The 18,118-nt window shown below is 42.8% G+C and overlaps 1 protein-coding gene across 3 annotated transcripts in view; it reads right to left on the bottom strand.

Moving 5' to 3' along the window:
• cacna2d2a (calcium channel, voltage-dependent, alpha 2/delta subunit 2a) overlaps positions 1 to 18,118 on the bottom strand; it is a 153,219-nt gene that overhangs the window by 45,978 nt on the left and 89,123 nt on the right. For 2 of the 3 annotated variants that reach the window (XM_023287421.3, XM_023287422.3), the window contains exons 5-6: positions 13,768 to 13,812; positions 8,977 to 9,115 (exon numbers count right to left, since the gene is read on the bottom strand). In XM_023287421.3, the coding sequence (XP_023143189.2) occupies positions 8,977 to 9,115; positions 13,768 to 13,812 (184 nt within the window). The remainder of the gene's footprint in view (positions 1 to 8,976; positions 9,116 to 13,767; positions 13,813 to 18,118) is intronic. The other variant, XM_023287423.3, reaches the window with a different exon arrangement.

The following is an 18,118-nucleotide window of genomic DNA, read 5'->3' as shown; positions in this document are numbered from 1 at the left end:
TGATTATTCAGTGTGTTGTTGTAGTATGTAACAAATGTCAAATCACCCTTTTTTTCCAGAAAAGCTAGGCCTTCATCATCATAGGAAAATATAATTTATAATCTAGTGGAAGACAATACTTTCTAAATCATCTAATGTTTTGCCAGCTTTTTGTTATGTGGTTTATTTGAAGATTCACTGGTGAAGGATACATGCCAGTTTCTGCTGCAAAATTAATTGCATACCAGCAGATTTAGAAAGTAGAAGAGCTTTATGTTCCATCTCTCATAACACGGTGTTTACATTTGCCAAGAGTCCAGATGGTATGAAGAACCAGAAACACTGAACTGGAGAGAGAAATTAGTGAGACTCTTAGCATCTCTGACATTTCCATCGTGAATTTTTAAACCTGCTGCAATCACTTCCCTGACTCTGAAGCCTTTCAGTGAGACCAGTGGCTGCATTTTACTGATGTTTGTGTTGGAGATTATCAGGGAACCAAACCTCGCTTTTCAATTTCATCTGGGCCGCGCAATACTCCGTGGTCAAAGAGCCATCTGATTAATGCGCAGAAAGTATTATCCTTTAAGCATGAGCTATCACAGCAGGTTGCCGCAGCCTGTGTACTGTGAAGTCCTGGGCGCTCTTATCTGGAGAGGCGCTGGGTCTGTAATGATAGCTGTCCCAGACAGGCCAAGGGGAAAGAGACATCCTACAACCTCTGTTTAAAACTAGCACCATCTCAGCTACCCTGACAAACATCAAGGTATTACCAATCTGTGGCTGTGCAGCTATGCAAGAAGGATTAACACACACACACAAACTTAACTGCATGTAGCTTCGTTCACATTTCGGTCAAGTCTGGGTCTTTCGACGAAGGCTGCTAAGAGACAGATCGGTGTGTATTCATGCTGCCTGCTGAAACTAAACCAGTCATACATGAGCCACCTCTACTGTCAGGCCAATTCTGCAAACACACACACACACACACACACACACACACACACACACACACACACACACACACACACCAAGGCACACATCTTCAGGTGATCTCTGCAGAAAAACAGGCACATCAGAGATAAGAAAACCCAGCAAGCTAATTCTCTTTGATTTATTCGGCTAGGATATGCTGTGACTTCTCTGGACAGTTGATAAAAAGACAAATTTCCCCTGGGGGAGGGGCGGGGTGGGGGGGCTGAATAAGCTCATACATGCAGTCGGAGCCTATAGCGCTGTGTTGGGCTCATCTTTCACATGAAATGCGCCTCTCTCTGATATCTTTAACAGGTAATTCATCAGCGTGCTGCTCCCCTGACATTTAGAGCACCCTTGGCTTTGCCCCTTTATGGAGCAAGACTGCACACCAAGTAGGGAAACAATTATGAGTGGGATTTATGGAGCATCTCTGCGTGAAATCATCCCTCAACTCTCCCCCACCGCCACCACCCCTATCCTATGACAGCACCACCCCCGCCAGGCCCACGTACACACATTATTCACCCTGATGTGCCCGAGATAAAGAGCCATCCGAACCGATCTGCGCCTTATGCCCCGTATTAATCCAACATTATAGAAATGAGTGCTTGCCTTTACTGTACACACAGAGCAAGAAAAAAAGGCACAATGGTCTGTAATCTATCATGATGGAACTCAAGTGGTCCCTCATAAGAAATCCATAACGGTAATGGAGCTAAACCTATTAGCTGAGTCCCTTTGAAGACTCATAACCATTAACGCTGTCATCAGGGTAAAGCGTTTACATATTCTATGTTTTAAACAGAGTGACTTGGTGGTGGTGCAGATCAGTCCTGCTTACTTTGACATACAGGTGACAGTGCTCACGTAGACAGGCTGGGTAACACTAGGACATGTAGGCCTGCAGCTCGCTTTGAACTTTAGTATGTTAAACCACAGACACCCAAACCACACCAGCAGGTGAAAGGCATGAGAAAATTGCACCATTTATATGACAAGAAGCTGGGAAAAAGGAAAGATTTGCCAGATTTTTAACTCTAGCAGTCACTGAACTGCTCACTGAGCGTATACCATCTCGTTTGATAACATAAGTGTGATATTTAAGCCATTTAATCTCAATCAACAAAACACATTTTTCCATTTATTCTTGTGGTACTAAGCAATGAATAAATGGATTTTAAACATTTAAAAAAAGCTGTTTTTTTTTTTTTTGTTTTGTTTTTTTTTTTTGCTTCCAGCCCAAAACACAAAAATTCAGAAGCATGTTTTCACTGTCCTGGTAAACGCTGGATAATTTCAAGACCTCACTAAACATACAGTAAATAAGAAAATCTGTTTTGGGATGAAAACAAGCAGCTTGATAAACCAACAGCTTCCTGCATAGTTCAAAGTCCTCCCAGACCAGCATCACTGATTCTGCTGCATGTAGCTCCTTCCTCTGTTTGCTTCTATATTGTCAACCTGATTCCTCCTCCATCTCTCGCTCCTCCGTCCTGCTTCCTCCCTGTCTCTCCTGTTTTGTCTTCAGGCTGATTTTGTGGCCTGGCAGAGTGTTAAGGAGCCTGAACCTTAAACCTTTCATCCTGCAGAGGAAGCAGCAGCAAGAGGAACTGGCAGCATCTCACGCATCCACACAAGCCAGAACAGTGTCTAAGCCTTTGCAGACAAAAATGTGTCTTTTTATACAGTAGAAAAATAGACAGCGAGAGGATGCTCAACAAGCTCATATGCATTCTTTACAAAACAGCCTCCAAGAATTTCTGTGCAACTGAAAAAGGAGAACTAATTATAATTCAAATCTGTGAGAAGGGTCCGAATAGGTTCACTTAGAAACAGCATTTGGCATGAGTGTATTTGTCACTGAAGACCTCAGTTTTGCTAAATAGAAATCTCAGACTGTGAAGGCAGGGAGACAAAAGGAAATTTCTCTAAGGGAGGATGATTATTCAATATACAGAGTAAGACAGAAGGGAGAGATTTCACCATACCTCCTGAGTGCTCCTCCAAATACTTTTTCTAATTAAAGAAGAGCAGTAAATAACAAACACATGAAATGTAATTTGTGAGCCTGGTGGTGAGTGAAGAGGAGTTTGCTGTGCTGACTGTTCTAATTAGTGTGCGGGCAAATGATAGTGCCCCTTCACTGGGCACACACTATAGGGGTTGGATGGGTGAGGGGCAGAGGAAGAGAGAAAGATGGAGTCTGTAAAGTCGAGAATGAAAAAAAAAATACAGAAAAAAAACAACCAAAAAAACCCCAAAAAAACAGCTGCAGTGTTTATACCGTCTTTCTTCGCTTTTGCTTTAACTTCAAATCCTTTTCTCTTTTTTCCACCTTCTCTCTCTCCTTTTTTTTTCACAAATCACTTTTGCTTTTTTCCACACATTTAAATCTGGTTTGATGTTGAGAGGGGCTGAGTTGATCTCCAGCGTGGCGTGAGTTGCTTGACAGGGAAGCTTCCTCTGCTGGAAGGAACCTGGGGCGTGCGAAACGAATACAGACTGCATGTACTATATGCGCACAAACGCACACACACACACACACACACACACGTACTCGCTGACAAAGATGACATTCTACATTTAGCTGGGACAAATCTCAAGATTCGTAGCGTATTACTTTAAGACGACAAATGTACCATTTTATTACAGAAATCTAGGGCAAAAGTACTCAGTAAAGAGGGCACATTCACTAACTGGAGCCAAAGCATATAATACGACTTAGTAACAAAGCATAATTCTCATTCCTGTCATTATTATTTTCGTCTCGTTTTGTGAACAGACCTGAGTCTGCCTATCAAAGTCGCCTTTGTCCCTCCAGTAGCAGGCGAAGTGACTCTCCAGTTCCATTTGAAACAAGGTGAGATACATCAGATGCTGTTTCACTCAAGTGAAACCTGGCAGATGCAAATCTTTCTCTTCTCTTCAAATCTCAAACAACACTGCATTGACTCGGTATCTGCTGTATCTGTTGCTCTCAGTCTTCAACTGCACATTACATACACTGTGCAATTTGCTCTTTACAGAGGTGAACTGGATGACTTTTTCTGCCCAGAGCTTCCCAGAGGGGATCCAATCACAGACCAGAGAGCGCTGCAGCAAAATGAGAGCTAACTTTCAAAGGGCAGAGAGAACAAGCTTGTTGCTCGTTCAGTAGGCAGTGATTTGGGGATTTTATTTTCTCTCTAGTTAAATAAATTCTCAGCATTTATTGAATGCTTTAGCCTACTGCCTAGTCTACACACTATTTATAACTGACATTACTGCTGACCACTCTCCAAAGCACAACATTTTCCTTTACTGAATTCCTCAGTTCAGACAGGTACTTCACAATGAGAAGTGGGGTTTTTTTGCATTTATTTTTTTTTAAGTGATATATATATATATATATACACCAATCAGCCACAACTTGCCTAATACTGTGTTGGTTCCCATCATGCCATCAAAACAACTCTGACTCATTGGGCCATGTCAGAGCAACCTGTGGTGTCAGACAACGGGAGGGTGGGATCCTTCGGGTCCTGTGCATCTGTACACTAGGTCTGTTCTGGCACATCTCCTGGATGCTCGATTGGATTGGGATCTGGGGAGTATGGAGGTCGAATTGATGCCTTGGGCTCCTTCTTGTGCTCCTCGAGTTGTTCCTGAGCAGTTTTCGTCATGTAACAGGGTACACTGATTGCTTTTGAAGGTTGATGGCAGTGGAGAGTGCAGTTGCCATGGGAGTATGTGTTTGGTCTGCAACAATGTTTAGGTAGGCGGTGCGTGTCAAAGGAACATCCACCTGAATGTCACGATCCATGCTTTAACAGCAGAACATTGCATTATAGTTAAATGGTTATTGTTTTAATGTTGTGGCTGATCGCTGTACATTACTGTGACGTGTTCACTCTCATCAATCCAGTCAGCTGTTTGGTGAAAAAGCTAAAACAAACGCACTGCATGTTACCTGTTCAGCACCATATGTGAAGTACACACATTTAGCAACTAATTTGTTGAACAAACTGAAGCATTTAGTAGCTAAACATGCAGATATTTCCTTTAGCAATTGACACATACCAAATAGTAACGCAACATTGTGCATAATTGCTGGATGTGAAAATAACGTTAAAGTTAGTAGCGAGCAAGGTGAAAAGGTCAGTGCTGTGCGAACACATTTTTCCTAGGAACTATTGGAGCATCCTTGATTTCACTCACAAGTTGGAGTCATGGAAGCCAACGGTTGTATAAACGGCATAGCTCTTAGATAGCATGCTATACTTTGGAAAATGGTGACCGAATGTAAGACAACTGAGGAAGGGGTGGTAATGATGGTTGTGGCATGTGGTTGTGTGTGGGGGATAGGATGGGTGGGTGGGTTAATTGCCCCATGCAAAACATTTAAGCTCTGCTCTTTCATCTGCGCACACAGTTAGCCAGTCGTAGTCGTTCATTTCTGATAACCAAGTCTCTCACTGTGCCCGACTACAATAGCAAACTGACAACATGACGTTAGGCTGCTGGAAAAGAAGCTGCATGCAGCGGATTTAAACTTCAAATTTAATGAAAGGACTTCCCACATTCAATGGTGGCTTCCTTTATTCCCTGCTGGGAGCAGCGCCTGCTTATTCTCATACAAACACTAACGTATTCCTACACTATTTGTACACTTTATACACATTATTATTACCTTTTTTGAAAAAAAAAAACAAAAAAGAAAAGGCTGATTCACAGCCTTCTATATTTTCAACATGTTATAATGGACATGCAACCCTAGAATGACCCAATCTGGCTTAGTATGGTCTATCTGCAAGCAGGAACACGGTCCAATTACCAGCTAGACTCCACTGAATCTACAAAATAGTTGCCAAAGAACAATTTATGTATTCCCCCCACTTATTTTTTAGTGATTATTTTACAGATTATATTCTCAGAGCCCTTCCTCTGCAGTTATTTAGCAAATCCCTGCCTGCTCCTCACCATTTCTGTAATATTCGCTGGAAGAATAAAACCTGTCGCTCCATGGACAACACCACCCACATCAATTTATTCCTCTGTGGCCGTGTTGTGATGTCCATTTTGTAATAAGCAATGATAATTAGAAGAAAACTGTATGAATGTTTGACCTAAGCTAATTAGAAAGTTTGCAGACTTGGCAGCAGGAATCAGCAGTGGGATAATGAATCATAAAATGGTTCATTACTGCGCTCAGGGAACACTCTCAATCTCAATAAACGGACATGGGGCCTAGCAGACAAATCAAACCAAGGCGCATACATCGCCTCATTTAGCTGCTGAAAGGATCACAATATTAAAAAAAAAAGAAAGAAAATGCTTTTTTTTGCACCAAATGGTTTCTATTATTAAAGCATCTCTTCTCCTTCCCTCTCACCCCTTTTCTTTCTATCTGTCCTTCTATCTGAGCCTCTCTCAGTCCATCTCCAAGCCCATTTTGATGTGACTGGCAATTCAAGCTGCCATTTTTTTGATAAGAGTCAATTTAATAAGTGCACCGACAACGTGTACAAATCAAAGCATGCTACTTCAGCTACACAGAACACATGAGCTACTAAACAGCACAGACTCTTACATCAACTGTTGAACATTATGCTGTACTTTGGACTGTGCAAAAATTCTTCCTACAGTATTCTTTTCTCTGCCTTTCCTCTGGCCTCCCCCTGAGGAGCGAGCGCTGAATCTACCCACTCACACTGCTTCTCTTGTGCTAATCCTAAACCCACAGATATGCTGTAGATCCAGACCTCTCCAGACCCAGAGGACAACAATTCGCCCACGTTAGTTTCCTCAGACATCCTCTCCAAGGCACCCTGCAGGCTCCCACTGGTGGGACCAGAGCAGAGCCTGACATACAGGTAATAATCGACTTCTACCATCTCTCTAAGACACGCACGGCTCCCCTAACATGCACTTGATGTAAAACCCTGTCGGCAAAGCTGGTTAAAAGAACACTCCACTAATTCTGTATTCTAGTTTCAATAAAAAAGCATCAAAATTGACACAGCAGGGATGTAGCCCATCAGATTTAGCAAAGCTCCCTCTAGAGCCACAAGATGCTCACACATCTTTACTCTACATGTGCAGTTGTATTTCCCAAGAGCTGTAAAACAAAAAATTAAAAAAGAAAAAAGACGGAGTTTCCCTTTAACCCTCTGAACCCCAAAACCTGCTGACATGTTTGAAAGCCGTGTTATTTTTTTTTACCAATCCCCAATATTTCACCATTTTTCATAGCCACAAACCATAAAGACAGAAGGAATCATTGGATTTTCAACTTGAAATGCTCCTTTGTGAGTTGTTGTTTCATTGGAAAATTTGGAAATTTTCACATGTACTTAATCAAAATCACTTAATCACAAAAAACAACAAAAAACACCCATCTGTACGAACCAGATTCTATAAAAGTTAAAAATTCTGCACCCCTTCACACAACTGTGAAGCAATTACTGATACAGTTCTGATCAACAGTCTGTGATAAAAATTCAGGGATTTTTTGGCTGAACTGCAGGCTGTCCTTCCACACAGGAGTACGGAAACAAAATGAAAATGTAAATATGAAAATATCTGTGGTATGTACAGTCACATTGGTAACACCTGTTGCACATGTGGATTCTGGGATTTTTGTCATTTTCATAAATAAAGAAATTCAACTTTTGCATTTTTTGATTTTTGTGATTTGTAACAATATAACTTTTTAATAGCCTTTTTTTTTGTTGCCATGATTGTACTGTTTCCGTAGAGGAGAAGGATTTTATGTGACGGGAGTAAAAGTTGTCCAGAAACTGCTTAAAGTTCAGAGTTTCAACATCGTCTAGACTTAACTATACATTCAAGATTCATTGACTGAAACATCTCGCATATCTATTTGTACCTGAGAAATTTGGTTCGGTCTCAAAACATCTTTAAGAATTACTGCAAATTTGTGCAGCAACATGTTTTTCCACTATTTATCTATCGACGACAACTAAAACTACAACACACATGTTCATAATGAATTTGGCACAAAATCTGCAGCTGGCAATCTCAGCACAGCAGACCGAGCAGTGGGAGCTAATGAAACAACATCAATAGTAAACATTTCCCACACAACAGAAGAGAAAAAAAACCTAATTCCATGCACTGTACCGCTCTACTCCTCTAGACTCCACCCGGCTCAATCAATAGGCCTTTATTCTCTGACTCCTATCTTCAGACGAGGGAACCAGAGCTGCCACAGAATGGCTCTGGGAACAATACGCAGGCCTGATTGCTCTATTGTGAGTTAGCTATGGCCTTTGACATCTCCCCCTGAACCACGAGTGTCTAATTCTGACAAGATTTGTCTGGAGGCACAGCTGGAGGGCATTGTTACAGACAGGTGCCATACACTGCCTGTTTAACAAAGACACCGAAGAGCTAGACAGTAACGGAAAGCCATAAAAAAATAAAAAAAAATAATAATTCCTGCGTGAAAATGGCTGCCTGTCCCTGTCTGCACATGCTTTGGTTTTTTTTTTTGAGTCTTTATAAAGAGGAAGGCAGAGATCATCTAAAAGGTTAGAGGTGGACAACAGAGGGAACATGCCAAGCGAAATCAGAGTCCCAGAAGGTACATGTGTTCCCTTTTGTCCATGTGTCAGCTGCAGACTAGGGAGGGTGCTATGTCTGCAGGGCAGCTCGGTGCCAGGCAGGAAGGGCAGGGTTCCACGCAGGAGAAAACATGAAAGAGAATACAGTACTGACCTGGTGCGAGACAGAGTCTGTCATCTAAAATCATGTTAGTGGGCTAAAGTACAGGCTGAGGGAGAAACTGAGTTAACATACTGAGAGAGGTCAAATCAAAAAAAGACGACATCTGTCCCTGACCCAGTGCTGTGTCGGAAGGCTTTTTGGTTCATCAGGATACACATAAAACTCCTGAGAGCCCCACAAGTCTTGCTATATGCATTCAGTATTAAAAATTCACGATCCCTTTCCCCCACTTCCCTACAAGCGAGATGACCAACGGCACACATTCAAGCCCAGTAAGAAGCTGCGACTTACAGCCTTTGTATATGTCTGTAGGGATCTGGACCGCGCTGGAAGAGTAGTTGACCTTGTTTTTGAAATTGGGATCATCCACGAACTCCAGCTCCAAAGAGGTTGAGGCTTCCAGCGGGTTTTCCTCTTCTCCGTCCTCCGTCTGCACGCACACACATGCGCACACGCAAACACACACACACACACACACACACACACAAATGTGAGTGAGAATACAAATAAAAACGGGTAGAGAATCAGGGGAAACATGCAAACATAGATCTGCATTCTGTCACCTCCCATTTTGTGGTTTTAGAGAAGCCATCTGAGACTCTGGTACATGGAGCATGTTGTCTTTGTTTCCGACTCACACAAAGTCCCATGAATTTTGGATAATGCTGAGCACAAAAATAGCAGTTATTCCGGCTTTTGTTTGCCTTCAGACTTAGGTGGTTTGGTTCTCTTTGTCTCATCAGAGAACAACAGCAGGTATCGGATTGTCAAAGACACATATCACAGATTTACTGTTTAATTTCCCACCTAAACAAATCGTAGCATATTATATAATGGTCTGTCTCCTCTCTTTATGTACTTGTGACAATTTAAACAAATAAAGAATTCAGTTATCAGTTTCTAATTGATAGTTTTTGTTTTTTTCCTTCTGCTTTTTCAGTTTGGCCACTGCACACGATGACAAAACCCAACCTAGACACTGCATTAGTGAAGTGTCACATCTCAAAAAGAGACAGAATATTAAAAAAGGAAAACTGACATTTAAGCCTTTTATCTTGATAAGTTATCAATGTAGTACAATCTGTGTCTGTTCCCACAGGATGAAGTGATTGTGGGACATGAAAAAAAAATGGCAGCAAGATATAATTCCCTCTGTCTGACTCAGTTTATTAGCTTATTCTAGATCTGGTATCTCACTAAAACCCTGTCAGATGCATCCTTTGAAAACAGGTAACACTTGGAGCATTCAAGCAACATTAAAAAAAAAAAGCAAATACAGAAGGTCGACTCATGGTTGAGTCTTTGTCGAGCAAGGGCAATTTAATTAATGTGTGCTCATGCACTGAGCTCTTTGATACGGTGCCATACAGAAGTAGCCCTCAGCAAAGTCTGGCATCATGCTTCGATCATTCTTCCTTCATTAGTCATCCTTCATTAGACTTCATTCAGTGATTATTTGTAAAACCAAAATCAAGAGCAGAAAATCTCTGATCATTCTCCATGCATTTAGATCTCTAAAAAGCAAAATTTGACATTTCTGAATAAATAAAATAAACTCTTGAGTGCACATTTTTCATTCTGATAAAGCAGCATGGGTTAATTGGATCTGACATGATAAAAACTGTTTGTTTTCTGAAGAAATTAAATCAAAACCCCATGTCCATGACAGAAATTGATTGATGGGCACAGTTTAATTGACTATTAAAAGGCAATTACAAACTTGTTGTGTGGGACGAGCCAGGGGATAGTTGTGTTGAAGCCCCATTGGAAGAAAACATAAGAAGCAGAAACCAGCTCATGAGGACATTTCTACAACTCATATGATTTAATGGTACAAGATATGACCAGAGAGAAACCTACACACACACACACAGCTGACATTTAACACACAAATTAAAACTTAAATACCAGCTGTCAGGCAGTCAGTTAAATTTTTTTTTTTACATGTTTTGGTATCACAAATTGAATGTGCAGTAAAAGTAATATAACATTTAAACCAGACATTTGAGAGTGTTTCATTCAAACTTTGGCAGAGGTTCAAAAACAACTAAATAAGTGGTCAGAGACTGGTTAAAAAATATTTTCTTTGCATTTAAAAAACAGAAAAACACCAAGAAATGATAGCAATGGTGCATTTTTGTGTGAAAAAACAGCCGCAGTGTGTGAAGAAATGAGAGGTTCAGAAGCAAGAGCTAGCGAAAGTGACATCCTGGCTTTATTTCATTGCTCCTTATTGACAGGAAGATCAGATATGATTTATTGTAATTCATTTTAGACTGGGGCTCACACTGAGCAAAGCCCGTTCGCCTGTTGTTTTCTGTCTACATCTTTTAGACACGACCTGAGGTTGCAGTCTTTCAACTCTGGGCTGCAGACTATTTATATTCTCTGTTTTTATTCTTGCTCATTATAAACTAAAACCTAAATTTGACACTAGAAGGTAATCACAATGGAAACCTGCAAATCTTAGCACTATGAACAACTTCTCTTGTTTTTATGTAACATGAATGCTTCATGTCTTAATTCAAAAAAGTTTGAGAAAATACAGAAAGAATGGGGCTAAACTGATGCACTTTTCTAAGAAGGAGAAAATATAAGAATGAGCTCCTGTAAAAGTAAAACACAGTAAGGATAAGAGTAGAAAAGCTGTGAAAGGCACTGCTGACTAAGAACTCTCTCATTAAAATGCTACATCAGTAGTGCTTTCTTTTCATTTTGCTGTCAGATACACAGACCTTTGATCACAAAATCTGAGACAGTAAAAAATGAATGAACTATTTATTATCAAATCTGATAACCTTCGATGTCAGTTTAGCATTTTGTTGGCAGTGAATCTGAAAGAGTGTGAGGTCTCACAGGTTGACTATCCAATAGCACAGAACCTGATCAGGTTGGAGATGCTGGCTTTTCTACAGCATTAACTGTGAGGTTGAGGTGTTTGTTTATCACTCAGTGTCACACTAATTCCGTCAATGTCGGGCATGGAGCTTTTCTTTTTTTCTTTTTTCTTTTCCAAAGAGCCCAATCATAATTAACTAAGGCAGTGTCTAATTAGGAACTGAATAAATCCACACAGGAAAGACTGATTGGTTCATTTTCCTCAACCATCCACCACCTGTTTTGCTCGATTCATTACCCAATTTGTTAATTTTATCTCCCGGTTCTAAAGGTTTAATTAAAGGCTGAAGAGGCCAGAGATGACATTTCAAAGCATCTTTCATTCCTGCCTTCAGCCAACCAGGGCTAACCTGGAACATGTCACTTATGACCCAGTGTTTGTGTGGGTGTGTGTGTGTGTGTGTGTGTGAGTGTGTAAGTGTGTGTGTGTGTGTGTGTGTGTGTGTGTCCTCTTTACATAGACCTTTAAACAAACGAGGATTACTTCCCAGAAATCATCATTGCAATTGATGAATAGCTATTTGAAATATTGTAGTGACATTTGCATTTCTATGCCACAGTCTTTTCACTTTAGATGTTTGATTGAATGTTACAATAATCACACGTGTCATAATGTATTTTATATATTTGATAGTTGTCCTTGAAGTAAATTACCACCTAGTGACATGACTGGCAAGATTTTTCGACCAGACAGATAAGTAATTATGTACATAAGTATTGCACAGAAAGCAGGATCATGCAAGCCATAAAACATTTACATTTTCACCCAGGATGCTTTGTCTGCTCTCTGCCAAAGAGCAGGTTATAATCTTTTATGAGGCACATGGGGGCTGATCTTGTCTGTCTCTGTAAAAATACAGGTATTTTAACACACGGCCAAAACTGGCCAAAGACTTGAAAATCATAATATTATTCAATTTGCAGACATCACCATCCACAAATTCTGGACTCGAAAAAACCTGAGGGTCTAATTAATACAGGGAATAATGCTGGTAGATAGCTGAACAAATTTAAAAGAGGCAAAAGACATGCTTTGGCACATGGGCATTTTGACTTATAATAAATGATCACATTACACTGTTATATCAAGTGTTCAGTGACAAGAGGAGAAATTACCAGGGTGTAGAGTACAAGAGGGAAAAGAAGAGCCTGCCAATCACTTACCTGTCTGGAAACCCATTTCTTGTCTCACCTCTCTAATAGTTCAGGGTTTTACTCAGGAAGCACAGCTTACAGGGACAGGGGAGTACTATCGGCTACTGTCGGGGTTTCAGAGAGTGGGTGACCTCTGCCTGACTTCTGTTGTCGTTTTTGGGTGGCTGTAAGGTCGGTGACGTGGGGTCAGGGGTGTGTCACTGTCTCGGCCTCAGTGTGCCATGTTAATGATGACCGATGTTCTCCAATTAGATGTGCTGACAGGCCCTAAAGCGCCATGTCATTAATCACGGGAGTGGCGTGCACAAAGAGAAAATCACACCATGATTTATTGCTCCTCTGCCTCCCTTTCTCACTCTCTTCCCATCTTTTTTTTTGTGCTTTGGTGATCTAAAAGGGATACTTGCACTCCTCCCTGAAACTTAATCAATCAGTGTGCATGGGCTTCCGAGCGTGGCCTATCCCAAAGAGGAACTGTAGCCAGAGTGCTGGCGTGGTGGAGACCGGTGATTTGCGGAGGAAAATGCGTCACTTGTTCTACTGGTCTTTCTTTGAATGTCATTCATATTCTTCAGCATGAATGACATGCATGATAGAAATGGTTCCCTATTGTATGAAACTGTAATATGATGTTTCTGTGTGAGGCGTCTTGATGGGCACGGAGGCCTGACAACCCGGAGTTCAGATCTGCAGCTGACACAGTTGTGGTCCAAGAGGGGGAAGAGACAACTCTGGAAAGTAAACCGGGGGAGGACACCTGAAATCACTGTCACATGCACGTCGGCCTGCCCCCTGCTCTGTCACAGCAACTCACCATATAGCACTGTCACCTCACTAACGCTCACAGACAGCCCAGGGGGCCTACGACTGGAGGGGGGGCGGGCATCAACATGGAGAAGGCCGGGGAAGAGGGGGTAGGGTGGGGTTGCAGGGTATGGTGGCAGGGGTAGGAGGTGGAGCGGGTAGGATTTTGGGGGATTTAAGGCAGGCAGACGGGGGGGAGAGAGGAGCAGTCCGTACTGTACTCACATAGTCTGAATCCGCTTTGGAATCGTAGTATGAAATGGCATTCTCCTGTGCAGGAAAGAAAAGTAAAAAAGAAAGATGAGAGAAGATATAGCAGCGCCTATATCAGCCCCGACCTGCGGCGGTAAGCTAGAGAGAGTCATGGTTATATTCAATCACACTGTTCAGCATGAGAATATAATCAGCATCACAGAACACAGGAGGAGTAGTGTGATGTGCAATGACGGTCATGAAAAGGCGAAAAGAGAAGAGCTGCAGAGATACTGAAGGATGTGTCGCATCTGGCCGATGCTTTGGTCAATGTATGTGACACATGTTCGAACCTGTGTTGGAAACACCGTCGGAACATTTTCTTGTGCTGTGGAAAACTGTTGTCAGTTTGTGTGGCCCTGTGGTATGAGTTCAGATGTAACATGGAGCAAAGCGGTTTGCAGAAAGAGCAGAATAAACTCAAAATATTACTCTCTCTGGGAGTCTTATCAACCTCAACTGGTTGTGTTTTCAGTCGAGGCAAACAGCTCTCGCAGGAGGGAAGAAACAGAAAAAGAAAAAGGCAAAGAATGTGAATTTATGCCACTGTGTTACACTAGTTTGCTCTAATTAATCACCGAAATTTCCAGTCACCAGCTGAAGCCCCAGATTCGGCCTCGTACCACCACGCTTTTACCCTTTACCTGGCCCCACTCCCAAGATGTTAGCCTCCCCCTGCCGTCCTCTTGTCCTCTGAACTGGCGTCCTTATCTCCCCGTAGAGGCAGGCGTGAGGGCGGGCAGGGGCTGCGAGCAGCGAGCAGCGTCCGTGTGGCCTGCCTCATTATCATGAGGAGGCTGGCTGAGGACGTGCTCTCAAGGGCACCACAGTGACTGCCTCGCCCTCCCTGGAAGAGCTGTGGTCATGGTCCGATGAGGGAGGACGGCTGACAGAGAAAGTCTCCTGTACAGGTGGAATAAGTCTTACACAATGACTACTCAGCCTCACATATTTTCTCACAGATTCTCTTCATCTCGAGGGCTGCACAGTGGCGTAGTGGTTAGCACTTTCGCCTTGCAGCGAGAAGATCCCTGGTTCGCGTCCCGGCTTTCCCGGGATCTTTCTGCATGGAGTTTGCATGTTCTCCCTGTGCATGCGTGGGTTTTCTCCGGGTACTCCGGCTTCCTCCCACAGTCCAAAAATATGCTGAGGTTAATTGATCATTCTAAATTGCCCGTAGGTGTGAATGTGAGAGTGCTTGTTTGTCTCAGTATGTAGCCCTGCGACAGACTGGCGACCTGTCTAGGGTGTCCCCTGCCTTCACCTGAGTCAGCTGGGATAGACTCCAGCCCCCCCCGCGACCCTAGTGAGGATTAAGCGGTGTATAGATAATGGATGGATGGATGGATTCTCTTCATCTCTCGCTCAGTTCAACTGTTTTGCTCCTTGTCTTTGTCTCTCCCCTGCTGCTCTCTATATTTAACTGGGAATACATACACACCTATATGCGCAAGTACTTTCTTTCTCTGTCGGTCCCCCTACGTCTTTCATTCAGTTCCCTTCAGCATAAAAGTCCTTCTACAACCAAGGTCTTGGCTAGCCTCCAGTCCTAATCAGCGAGTCAGTCATCAGCGCAGTCCCAAACAAGTCACCAAAGAAAAACAGTATGATCAAAACTCAAGCTGACACCGAATACGGGGCGCATGAGCCTGGACGTGGATTGTCTCTTCGGGAAATAAGAGAGGACAGGATAGAGGAGGAGCAGAATTTGCCCCCATGACACATCTCCTCAACTTACCAGCACTCCCTCTGCCCCTCCAGCTCTGTCAGAGATCAGGAGTGGGGATGGAAGGAAAAGGAGCTGAGTGGAGGGATCAGAGCAGATCGTTCAGGGAGTACACTGGGTTAAGTTGGAGGTTAGGATGGAGGCTCAGGTCGGGCTGGTATGAAGGGATGAACTGAGAGGAGAGAGATGGGTGGCGGTGGCAGTGGTGATGGTGGTGGGTGCAGTGGGGAAAGAGCTGCCAGGAGCTAAAAATAGCCCATGCCTCTGCAGAGAGAGAAGAGAAATAGAATGAGTGTGAGAGGGAGAGAGAAAGACTGTGGCAAAGCAACAGTGTTGTTGTGTCTGCCAGCAGGATTGATCTGGAGCCCAGTCCTGCTTAGACTGGTCGCTCGCTTCTAAAGAGTTTACTCTCACTACTGCGGCATTACAACTCATTATTCAGGACTGCTTCCTGTAAAGAAAAGCTTAGTTTCTCACACCCAAGGGGCACCGTCCAGCATCCTTACTCAAACAACAATATACTCGAACAACTACACCACACAGTACTGAAGAGAGTCCTTAGTATGGGGTCCAACACTCCAGTTCCCTTCTTTAAACTTCACCATTATTACTGCTCTTTACTGCAAATGTTAGAACATAGACATCAAAAGCATCGTTCTGATATATAAGTAGAAAAAATTCAAGTTGCAGATGCTTCCATATACCACCAAGTGGTCACTTGTTTGAAGTGCATAAAAATGGTGCAGTCACTAGACCTCTACGAGACTTTGAACGGCCCAAGTGACCACTTTCATCCAACATCAAAAGAGACGATATGTTTTAGAAGAACAGTGTTCATCTTTTCGGTAGTTGACCAATGCAGCTTTTCTGGTAGTTTCAACATTGTTTTGTGCTGTTTTTTTAAAAATTTTAATTAGCACCTATCTGTACTAGTAACGCCATATGTGTTGCATCTATTTGCGCCGTTGGACAATGACCCTCATGGTGCTAAACCTGCAGCCCGTGTATTCAATAAGCACTACCATCATAGCATTAGCAGCATCAGTTTAAATCTCAAAAAGAAACACAGCATGGTTGTGGAACACTGGGATTTTCTGACAGTAAAATAACATAATATGCCATCCCTAAAGAGCAGCATGGATCCCACTCATGAATGCAGCAACCACATGCAGGCATGCATAGAAGAAGTGGCTCCATTTTGGCGATGCTCTGAGCAGTCGCCAGGGTAGCACGGCCATCTGCTGCGACTGGTCACAGGTCTCTACGGGCCCAGGGTCTGGGTTAAACACACATCTGATACAACACCCAGCCAGCAACACTAATCTCCATGCTCTGTGCACCCGTATAGTTCACACATACAAATATACAAAATATGATCTCATGTGTACAAATGCTACTATAAAGTGTGAACATACTAAGAATGTACATATAGACACGTGTACGGCTTGCATGTATACGCACCTGAACTTAGGCACAACATATGCACAGGCAGAAACACACAAGTCTGAGAAATCCCCACTGAAACAAAGTCCTATCAGTAAATTAAATCTATCATGCTGAGTGGACCAACAAATTCCAAACAGAAGACAAACACTGAGGTCAGGTGATGATCTCCAGCCCCTCCCAGACATCAATCTTCCCCTGCTCATCTCCCACCTCCCTCCTCTCCCTCACCCTTATCTCGATCTGCTTCCTCACTTCTCCTTTTTGCCCCATCTCTCCTACACCACCTCCTCCTCCTCTTCCCTGCCCTGTCTTATCTTCATCTTTCCCAATCTCTCTTTCCTCAATACCAGCCTCCTCTCGCCAATTTCAGATTTCAGCAAAAGCAGCAGCGCGTAGGTTAGATGCCTACTGTTGCTATAGAAACCGCCCCTCTGCTCTAGATTACAATGTGACTTTGTCTCCTCGCCAGGTCTACGACGTCTGCTCGGTTTAATGTCTGTCCAGATACATGCCTGCCTATCTCTTGTTTGTCCGTACGTCTGTCTGACTGTGAGGTTGTTCTCCTGCCAGCGTGTTTTCTTGTCATTGGTGTGCGCTTCGTGTTATTTCAAAGTCATCTTTTGCTTGTAGTTATGCATTTAAACTTCAAAATCCGCTTTCAGGTGAGGGTCGGAACCTTTAAAGCCGCAAATTTCATCACACTGACATCATCTCATGTCTCTAATCAGACACTATTACAGTGGGGGCCGCATTTTAACCATGTTTAAAGGATAGCGGGGAACAGCATAATCCACTATAACAATATGTGAAGAGGACCTTGACAGATGATTTATCCGGTAAAGCACAGGGTGACAATACTGACTGAAAAATGGATGGTACATATAAAAGGCTGTCGTATGTAGAGGTACATGCTATGACTGAGTACGGTCACCGGGGCTAAATCTTCTGAATTTGAATCCATGAGCTCCGTGAATGCGCTGCCTGAGACAGGTTGACATTTGAGGGTGAGACAAGCGCTCCATCATGGGTGGGGACAGATTACAGTCATATTCATATCTCCTCTGGACACCTGCTAATGATTCTATAATTACAGAACACACTCTGTGCCTCTGCCGGGCCCTGGGGTGCACACAAGCATGCAGTCTCACACAC

This window comes from Amphiprion ocellaris, chromosome 5 (genome assembly GCF_022539595.1).
Source record: "Amphiprion ocellaris isolate individual 3 ecotype Okinawa chromosome 5, ASM2253959v1, whole genome shotgun sequence".
Taxonomy (NCBI): Eukaryota; Metazoa; Chordata; class Actinopteri; family Pomacentridae; genus Amphiprion; species Amphiprion ocellaris.
This window is presented reverse-complemented; position numbering and strand designations above follow the sequence as displayed.